A 10,572-nucleotide genomic window follows, 5' to 3' on the forward strand; every position below is an offset into this window, starting at 1 on the left:
CGCGTAGCTACGCTCCAGACGTAAACAGGAGCGATTATATATAGTACGTAAGTATTGCACAAGTTTGTACAAAAATAAACAAATAAGTAATAAAATAAATGTAATCCTTATTCTTGTGGCAGATGCTTATGATGAGCTAACAGTTTTTGATTTTCACTTCACAATTTTGCTGAAGAAAAATATAGAAATACAGAACGAGCATAATGAAAAAATTAAATGATGTGCTGATATGAGGAGCCTTTAAAAAGGGTTTATAAGTCATAACTAATGGCTTTATTAATGATTTCTACATTTTTTTTTCTGATGCTTTATAGAGTTATAAGCACTGATAAAAAGCAAAGTTTGGGTTGTCAAGTTTCTTAAGCATTTTTTTTTTTTTTTTTAACTTTATAAGTGTTGGTAATCCATTGCATCATCCATCAAAACTGTCGTTATAAACGTTTTAAACAAAAACATCAAGCTTGCAGTTGTAAATGTTTTTAAGGTGTTTATACGTGGTTTCTGGTCCACATTCCTTGCAGCACTTTTCTAGGAGGTAGTTGTTAAGTTGTCCATTGGAGGGGACTTCCTGATGAATTATAGAGCTTTAAAGATAGACCAAGTGTCATTCTCAAAGAGCATCAAAACCAGCCAATTTTTTTGCAACCTAGCAACCCAAATGTTTCTCTTATTAAGGTGTGCTGATCTGTAAACCATAAAATTATTTAATGACCATTAATAAAGCTATTAGTTAAAGATTATGAAACCCTGTATAATGGCTTTTTTTCTTTCTCAAGGCTTCATGTTTACAGCCCCATAGTACGGTAGTTACATCATTTATTCACTTAAGAAATATAGAAATTCCAAGATTGATTATTTTAATGCAGAGGAGTTCAATTGCCACCCAACAGCCTTGATTTGCCCAGATTTGCCCTCAAAAGGAGAAATCTGAAAACCTTAAGGTATAGAGCCACTTTTTGTCCTTCAACAACAATTACAGAGGCATTTTAGAGTTTTCCAGGCAGTCACATTTATAACCTTTAATACGTCATCAAGTTTGGTTTCTCAAAGATCCATTCAGAAGATCGTCCCCGAGACTTATTTTCCCAGTAGTGAAAAACCCTCAGCTGACAACACATGGCAAAACCACTTTTATCTGTCTCTTGTGTTGCCAGTGTCAGGGACTCCAGGTCAGAGGTACAAAGAAAAGAACTTCTGTACTTAAGTATTTCCATTTTGGTAGACATTATACTTTTATTCAAATATATCAGAGGAAACTGCCACACTTTTTACTCCATTACATTTATATGGTTTCACATTCAAAGATCATAACCCATGATCAGTAATTACATTCATTTACTCATATTCATGCTTCCATAAATTAAAATCCAAGGGACCATTCTAGGTGTAGGTTAGTTGGTTGGGTTGCTAATACCTCTGTACATTTAAGTACAGTTTTGAAAGCATCAGTCAAAGTTGCTGGTGCTGTTTTTATAAGATTCAAGTGTATTTTTAGCCAGTACCCAAAGTACAACATACATATTAATAAACTGACTAAACCTCTAAAATATTTTTCTAATTTTGGGTTGCCTTTGCACTTTGCTTTGTGATTAACTGTCCCTATGAGTTTATGTTGAAAAAAAGAAAAATGAAGAAAAGTACTATTGTCACCTGTGTTCATGAGCGCATGTGTGTGTGTGTGTGTGTGTTTGTGTGTGTGTGTGTGTGTGTGTGTGTGTGTGTGTGTGTGTGTGTGTGTGTGTGTGTGTGTGTGATTGTAAAATGATCGGTATAGTTGTACTTGCAGCCAGAGGCAACATTCTCCACAGGCTGGATGGGGCACTGTGAAGGCTGAGAACCATAATAGCCACTGTTGATCATAAACCTTGAGGACAAGGTTTTGCAATTGTAAGGGTAAATTAATGGCAGAAGTAGCCCAGGGCTTTTAGTATTTGTCTAAACTCTTTTTATAATGTTTAACTGCATAGCACATAAAACAATTTGCATTCAAAAACAAAAATCCTTGAATGGTGCTGCTCCTTTGAAGACATGAATTGTTTCCAACCGATGAATATTCTTTTAATATATGAATAGTCTTTCTGATTCAAAGCATAACATGTACCTCCTTAAATCCCATAATTACAAAGAAATTTTAAAACAACAAAGCTTCTTACAACATTCAAAATCTGGCCTTGACTATAAAATGCAGCTAAAGTAATGGAGGGGCAGAGTTCAAATCTAGTTCAAGGGACAGCAAGACAAAAGCACACAGCTGTAGATTCTTATCTTGAAAGGAACACCACAAGTGAGGTGCAAGCAATGCATGACTTCCTTTTCATCACCTATTTTAATTTAGGTCTATGCATCTGCAGCAGTATTATGAAAACATTCGAAGAGCTATTTTTTGACTCTGCACAAAATGTTCTCAAAGCACTGGGCACGGGTTTATTTCATTGCTGTGTATGTTTTGGCTGAGACATCAAACAACTGGAAGTTGGATGATGGATGTTTCATACAGTTATAGATTAGCTGTTGTTAAATGAGCTTCTCAATGAATAAGACGTTGTCAGAAAGAGAAGTCGACTTTGTAACATTGCTGACTGAGCATTTCATATTGACTTTATTTTGCAATGTACAATCTGCCAATAGCTTTTGGAAGAGGCATTTAAACTCTATTTTTATTGAGACAGTACTGAATAAAAAGCACTGGCAATGTCAGCTGCAACTGATAAGCAGTTCTTCAAGGTTTAAAGAATAAAACCACAGAAGTCAACAAGGGAGCCAGGATGTGTTACTATCAGCACAACCAGACTTCAGTAGAACTTGGTAACAATTTATTATAAGGTACACAAATTCCTGAGTAGTCACCAAGGAACAGAATTTAATGAAAAAAAGGCAAACAGAAATGTAAATGCAGGGCTTTAGTTAGACAAGTTCAAGCAGTATTTGCATCAAAGGCAGGCGGCAGTGCACAGCTCATTAAACATATGCATTGGATAAACTGGTTTGGTTAGCTCAACAGACTTGCATGAAAGTAATCACAAAACAAGAGATCGGACAGGCTGTTATGTATTTTATAATAAGACATGATGAAACAATCATGTCATTGTGTCTGCACTGCTCATTGCTGTTCAAGAGATGTGTGTCTTTGAAGTTTCTGATGAGCTTCTGGACACACATACATAATTTGGTGGAGTGGATCATTAGGAAGGAAATAGCAGCTAATTCACCCAGGAAATCATTCCAGTCGGGTGTGTCAAACGATGGCCAACTTCAAGCTTAAAGGCAGCATGCAGAGAAAACAGTTTTATAGGTGGCGTGTGGGTTTGTGGAATCAAATGACCGTTTATCCTCCTTCTAAAGGGCCCGTGGTGTTGCCTGCAGCCCCTCTGTAACATCAAAAGGATGAGTTTGTTCAGGGGAGTGGCCCAGGTGGGGGTGGATGGCAACACTCTGGAAATGGACCTTTTAGTTAATGCCTTTATGAGTCAAAAACAACAGCACCCACCCACAGCAGCCATGAACACTTACATTTGCAGGCAAGAAAAATTAAATGGTGTCATACCTACAAGTTGCACTGGATTTGTTTTCTCTTTAGGTGTTTTCTTGAGTCCCATTGAAAACAATGCACATATTTATGAGCCTCTTATGAGTCTTTTTCTTCCATCATTTACACTGTATATACAACACCCTTCTTTATATTTACCGATTTAATGTGACATCTGGAAACAAACCATAAAATAGCATGGTACAAACCAATCAGGGAAGATCAAAAATCCGACTGACATTTGTTTGAATTGTATTTTAATTACCTTTCTATCTCACAGAAGTCTGTAAATACTAACTTTTTTTAGGTCAAGGTGTTGTAGTGATTTATTGAATCTCTGAGTAGCTGGAGTCACATTCAGGGGATATCACTTTCAAATGAAAACTGTGCAAACCTGTTTTTGGCCTTTGCTCCATCAATCGACATAAGAGTCTGCAGAGTCTGGGTCTTTTTGCATTTATCCCTCAGGCTATTTCCACTTCTGTCAAAGAGCAAGTTAAGCCAGTGGAGGTATGAGTGTGTGTGCACGCTTAAAGATGAAGAGATCATACTGCTGCATTTGCCAGAGAAACAAGTTGACATCACAGCAGTTGACTGATCGTACCTGCTCTGATGAAATCTGTGGAATGATCTTTCCTCTTTTTAAAATAATGAATACAGACTTTCCCTTTGCATTTGAATGACCCTTCAAACATCTGCTGATAATATCTGTTTGAAAGAGAAAATATGCCTCAGGAACAGAAATCCTCCTCCTACTTCTCAAAGTAAATCTGTAAGCAGTCTGAAACTGAGTCATAAGATGTGACAAGTTAGATCATTTGGGTTGAGTGTTATGTGAACTATCAAAACAAAAGGACTCTAAAGTTCAAACTGATGAACTGAGTTTCATTATCTGTAATCCATTCAAGCGAGTCATGTTTATCCACTTCACTGATTAGGAAGGAACATTAATAAGATCAAACTGGATATTTCCTTTAATACTTTACATTAATATAATAATAAAGTAAGGGCTTTTTTCCTGTATAAATACACTGCTTTAAAGTCGGATAGAAAAGGCCACATCTTAGTAAGTACATTTCCCCACTAGATGGAGCCAACACGCCGCACAGAGATGCTGCTTTGCTCACATAATTTTGTTTCATGTTTCATGATCAGAGCTTAAATAATGACCACAATCATCAGACAAGTGTGTCATTAATCATAGCTCAACTTAACCAACTCAAAATTTGATCTAGTCATTTTTACTGTTTTGAAGAAAATCGACAATCAAGAAAACAGTTTAAATTTATTTGAGAGATATTTATTTTGAAAAAAAAAGTTGAGCTGTGTTAAGGCAAATTAGGTTTTATGTTTGTCACTTACTGAAATTAAACTGAAATTAAACAAATAGCCTTTTTATCTATTCTTTATAAGACTACACATTTAGTGCATATTTGGGTGAACTGCTTACCACCTAATGATGTGACATGTACTGTATGTTTAGGTAGATTTATTTTATAACATCACTATAGATGAATCACATGTCCAGCCTGAGGAACAGGACATCACCTGGTGAATGGGCATCACTTCCAGGGAGCACATGACCTTTGGAACAGGCGAATCAATGACATGCCTTCCCCAGGTAGCCTCACGCTGTAATCCATGTGACACTGTGACCTTATGGTGATCCTCATGTGACATTATCATCTTGTCACAGGCAGGTCAAGGTCTCTCAATCTGTGAAGCTAACAAGAGAATTACAGACTGTCCTGTAGACAAAGAGTCGCAGGTTCCAGCATCACAATGGGGATCAAACATAAGATCACATTGAACAAGGTCAGGTGCTAGTGTCCGCTTATATAAATATGTGTTTTATACTGGGGGCTTTATAGCATATCATTTTGCTGCCTTAGGACTTTCAACAAGCTCTTGCTGCAGTAATCGCTTTGAGCCACAGAGAGTCGCTGTGCACCTATTATCCACTGCTAGGCGTTGTCTGCCTCTCCTCCCTGAGAGGATGTGGAGACCCTGCAGGCATTGTGCAGCCAGCGTTCTCAATAGTATTGTTTAGATATTAGGGAAAGTTATTGTACTTTACCCATCAAAAATGAAGAGAAGTATGTACTAAATAAGGAGACATTAGCAGTACTGAAGAAAACCTGATCGTGGGATGGCTCCGGTGATTTATACCTCCGTGCATAACCTCACTCTTCCATACCGTGTTTAGACACCTTTGTTAATCGAGGGTGATATTTTGATTTTGATTTTTTTTCTTTCACTGCTGTCAATTTATTTATCGGTGTTGAAAATTAGAAGGTTGTAATCCACTATGTAACTGGATTACAGTAATCTTTTTAAAACATAAAACAGGATTATCTGTTAGGAAAAAAAAATCATCTTCAGAGCATTCTGTAGAAAAAGCCATGTCTTGCTTTGTTTATGGGGTTAAAACTACTCGGCCTGGTTTGTGACCGCATTAAAATGGTTTCATTTACGACCCTGCCTGTTTACTTTGTTTCTGTGCGTAAAACTAAAGCAGTTCACTGCAAAATCCCTGCAGACCGCTGTGTGAAGATACTATATGACCCGCGGTGTTTTTCGGTATTGTTATTGTGGTGAGACAGAAAAGCAGGGAGTGTGTGTTGAGACTGTGGAGGGTGTGTTTGTGTGAACGTCGAGGGGTCAAATATCGGACACTTTTTCTGGCTTTGCAAAGTTTTTCTTTCATTCAATTCTAACGCCAAAATAAACCACAAATATTGTAAAATGGTTTAGTGCTTTTTAAAAAATGTAACACAATAAAATAGATCCACGGCAAGTCCACTATCGGACGCACAGCGCATCAGTAATTGTGCGGAGGGAGGCGGAAAACAAAACCAAAAAAAAACGTTAATGGAAGCAGGGGTTTGTGTAAGTAACCCAAAGTCGAACTAAAAGTGCAGCTCCAACAGTTTCACGCTGACATCGGGAAAGTCCGGTCAGTGTTGTCCCAGGGTTGACACTTCGAGAGAAAAATCAAAACGCTGCGTTCTGCTCTGTTCTCAGCCAAATTGGCACCGAGGGCCGACGGGAAATCAGGGTGGGGGTTGTGTGTACGTGTGTTTGTGTGTGAGTGTGTGCGTTCATGGAGAGGGTTGGACTTAAGGCAACCAATGAGAAAGTCGTCCGAGGTGGCTGCTCTGACTGAGGACTTGTTAGGAGGTTATATACTCCACATCACATAACGAAGGTACATTTAAACAGATCTGTGTGGTGTAGAGAGACACGCAAGCGGAGAGAGAAAGACACCCACACTCTTAAGGCACAACGTCAACAACAACACCTGATATTCTCTCATCAGGGATCAATCAGCCAGATCGGTCATCTTCTGTATTTTTTGTGCGTCTTATTTGGAAAGATTTTGGAGATGTCCAACGTCCAGTTATCGAGCAGCGCGCTGGAGAGGCTGGTGGCCAGGAGGACCTTTCCTCTTTACAGACGCACTAGCGTCTGCCGCAACCTCTTCGGACCTTTGGATCACGATGAACTGAGCCAGGATATGAAAGCCAAGATGCGGGAGATTTCCGAGCGCGACCAGCAGAGATGGAACTTTAATTTCGAGACCAACACCCCACTGGAGGGGGATTACGAGTGGGAAGAGGTAGCCGTGGATAAGACCCCGGTGTTTTATCAGGACTCTGTACAAAACGGCAGGACCCGGGTGCCTGAGACGCCCGTCAAGAAGCCTGTCTCGGACGCTGCTCTCCCGGAGACGCCTCGTATGGATGTACTGGAGCGTTTGGCCGTTCCCGAGAGCAGCAGCACTCCCTGTCAGGTGGAGGTCAACCAGGAGAACCGCACAGACAAGCTCAACTCAGGGAAGTCAAGTCACAGACAGGTCCCGTGTGTTAGACGCAAGAGGACAGCCGCTACTGACAACAACACACACATCACAGGTAAATATAAGACCTTTTAAATCTCATATCCAGGCTGAGTGCCTGGCTTCAGAGCTGCGCCTTGTATCTACAGTATTCCCTTGTCTGTCACTCTTCCGTGCGTGATTTAAGCTTAAACGGGTTTATGTGAATTAATTTTTTTCTTTTTTTTTCCCCTATAGACTTTTTCGTGAAACGAAAGAAGGCTGCTGATAAAAAATCTAATGATATGAGCGCTTGCCACCTCTCCAAGTCTCCCATCCCGGTGGAACAAACTCCACGAAAGAGGATCCGCTGAAGGTATGAGGATTTATCTTATTTAATAAACCGTTTTAAATGCTTAAATTTAGTTTAATGTGACAGCGCTGCTTTGGTACACCTTAAATATTAATAATGTTAAATAATATGTATATGGTATGTGTTGTCTTGTAACTGGTTATTTTCTGTTTTGTTTTTCCTGGGCTAATTGTAAAGGATTACGCGAGCCAAAAAAGCGCAGACAGGCTTATCTGGGAGAGGGGGTGGGGAGAGTTTGTGGTGGTGAAATCGCAGTAGTAGTGATAGTAGTAGCTGTAGTAACACTAGTGGTTGGGGGAGGGGGATGTGCGTCACGATGTGGCGGGAAAAGGCTTGGGTAAAGGGTGACGCCTGCGGCTGAGGTTACATTTCCTGTTTCCTCGGAAAGCTGGCTCGCGTCTTTGACTTCTTCAGAAAGCTTATCGTGTTTTATTCCTTCCCCAGGTGTTCTTTTGCACTATTTGCATGCGCAGTTTTTGAGGATCACGGGGAAGATGTGTGTCCCCGCCACTTAAACGCTGGAGAGGAGGGTAGAAAACGGTGGGACGGTGTGGGAGAAAGAAGCCCGACCGGCCGGCTGCCTTGGCTCGGTGCGCCCCGGCGGAGCGGAGCCTGAACACCGGACCAGACTCTCAGGACTGAACGGTTTGAGGGGAGAGAAAGTAAAAGGGGAAATTTCGCCGAATGACTTCTATCCAGTACAAATGTAGCATTCATTATTGCTTTTGCATACAGCCACTCGACAGTGTTAAATGTTTTAACATCTGTGCAATCCTAAATTACTTAAAAAAATGTCTACACTGGCCAAAAGTGTACAGCTTTATAGAGACAATAGCCTATAAATGTTTATTTCTGTTCTGGTTTTTCTGTAAATGTATATTTTTAAGACTATTCTAACTTATAATTTATTTATGTTTCTTTATATTTGTTAAATGCCTTGTTGATTTAGCCAAAGGGCATATTTTTATTTTATTTTATTATTTACATTTTTTTATTGTGATGTTTTGCAATCATGTAGCTTCCCCATAGTAGTTCACACTTGAAAAATAGGTTTCTTTGTGTTTCTGAGCCGTTTTTGTGTGTGTGTGTTTTCATACAAGTGCCCTAATTATGTCTTGCAAAGGATGAAAATAAAATATTTTTCACTTCAACGAGCAGCTTTGTTGGTGTGTTTTTATCCGATTTACTTCTTCAGTACAGGGTGTTTTGAAACTTGAGAGTAAATTTAGCCTTGAAACTGAAAATGAGAAAAGAGACTTTGCGATGTCTGGTTTCTTCAGCTCCACAGAACAGCCTCATATTGAAGAATAGCCTTCAATATAAGCCTTTTGTTCATATGATATGAACAAAAGCTTTGTTGTGAATTTAATGTAACATAGCAGCATTCAGCTAACAGGCTGTAAATCTTACCAATATTGAATATACATTTTAAAGAGGATTTATTATATTTCACACAAGTATTGTTGTAAAGACAGCACAACAAACACTCTTAAGGAACCAGGCGGTGTTTATCGCAGACGTTTATGGCTCCACCTCCCTCGGGGACGCAGGTACATTACTTTTCTTTGAGCTCCGCCTGTATCTGTCTGCTCATATGGGCTCATACACCTTGCGGGGGGAAAACGCATTCAGACATGCAGCCTTGGGCAGCATGGCAGCTGCGGGATATAGGCTGGGATTTAAAGGCCCTTTCGCCCCTCTAAAGAAGCAGCAGCTGCCTTTGGATCCCCGCTTTGTCCGCCACGAAGACACCCCCACATCCACCCGCACTCAACAAGCCCTTTAAAGACCCACTCTCACACACTGTTTACCCCGCCGTGGATACACCGGGCGTGGAGGCCACCTGCCAGAGCTGGAAAAAGAAAACTACTAGTCTTTGTAATTGTCCTCGTCTATTGAAACAAACCATTCAACAGGTCATACTTGCAAGTTTACCCTTAATTGAAAGAAGCCAAATGCAGCAGCGTCTGAATACGCGCCGGGCCCGGACTCACTGTCAGTGCGCAGAAAACAAAGCAACATTTCATAATTTTCCACGAGTTTCTCTATTTCTTTGAATGGCTTTGACTATCTGACATTAACGTTTTGATGAAAATGGAGACTTTTGATGGCCAGAGTGACTTTGTCAGATCCGTGCAGCCATAAGCTCTGACGGGCTTGTTCTGATTTCCAACACAAAGCGCTCTCCGGCTCCATTCTTTCCTTTTTGTTGCCATATGGCAAATCCATGTAGACATAGCCAAGACCCATTCAGTCAGCCACAGAATGTCCTGCATCAGAGAACAAAAGACACTTTGTCTGGCTGCTCTATTGATACGAATGGGCGAAAAAAATATTAGAATTAATCTATGGCTATATCCAGCTAATTAACGCCCATATGCCCACGGGGAGCTGCGAGGCCATTCAGTGTAGTTTTAAATTCTCAATAGTTTACATGTTAAAGACAACAGCTGTTCATGTGTTACTTTAATGAAGTCCCCTCTATGTTGGAAACTGGACACATTCAGGGGGCTCAAGTCCCCCCCCTCAGAGTTAAAGGGGTCATCTTCCTTTATTTGTCTCTACAGCTGTGTAACTATATAGAATTTGTCCCAATAAATAGAACTTAAAATCGTATTCGTTCTCTCAAAAAGGTACTGAATTTGAGCTATTGTAGGAAAGGTCATAGGTTAAGGCACGAAATTAAAATAGTAAGCTTCTCTTTAAACACACACACACACACACACACACACACACACACACACACACACACACACACACACACACACACACACACACACACAAATAAACAAACAGTAAATAAACAAACATGTAAATAAAATTCTAGTGGTATTTTAAACAATAAATCAATTTAAT

General features: G+C 39.9%; 1 protein-coding gene across 1 annotated transcript; it reads left to right on the forward strand.

Moving 5' to 3' along the window:
• The first annotated feature begins 6,729 nt into the window (after positions 1-6,729).
• On the forward strand, positions 6,730-8,870 carry cdkn1cb (cyclin-dependent kinase inhibitor 1Cb). The gene is made up of 3 exons (XM_041039400.1): positions 6,730-7,440; positions 7,602-7,719; positions 8,161-8,870. Exons 1-2 carry the CDS (start codon positions 6,912-6,914, stop codon positions 7,715-7,717), a joined length of 645 nt encoding a protein of 214 aa, XP_040895334.1. The 5' UTR covers positions 6,730-6,911; the 3' UTR covers positions 7,718-7,719; positions 8,161-8,870.
• The last annotated feature ends 1,702 nt before the right edge of the window (positions 8,871-10,572 follow it).

This window comes from Toxotes jaculatrix, chromosome 5 (assembly GCF_017976425.1).
Source record: "Toxotes jaculatrix isolate fToxJac2 chromosome 5, fToxJac2.pri, whole genome shotgun sequence".
Lineage (NCBI taxonomy): Eukaryota > Metazoa > Chordata > Actinopteri > Toxotidae > Toxotes > Toxotes jaculatrix.

What these genes read in the sequence shown, in the direction of transcription:
- cdkn1cb (XM_041039400.1), top strand. Translation starts at nt 6,912, where the DNA reads ATGTCCAACGTCCAGTTATCGAGCAGCGCGCTGGAGAGGCTGGTGGCC. An exon ending in CAACAACACACACATCACAG is followed by an intron (nt 7,441 to 7,601) that starts GTAAATATAAGA and finishes TTTCCCCTATAG; the next exon opens with ACTTTTTCGTGAAACGAAAG.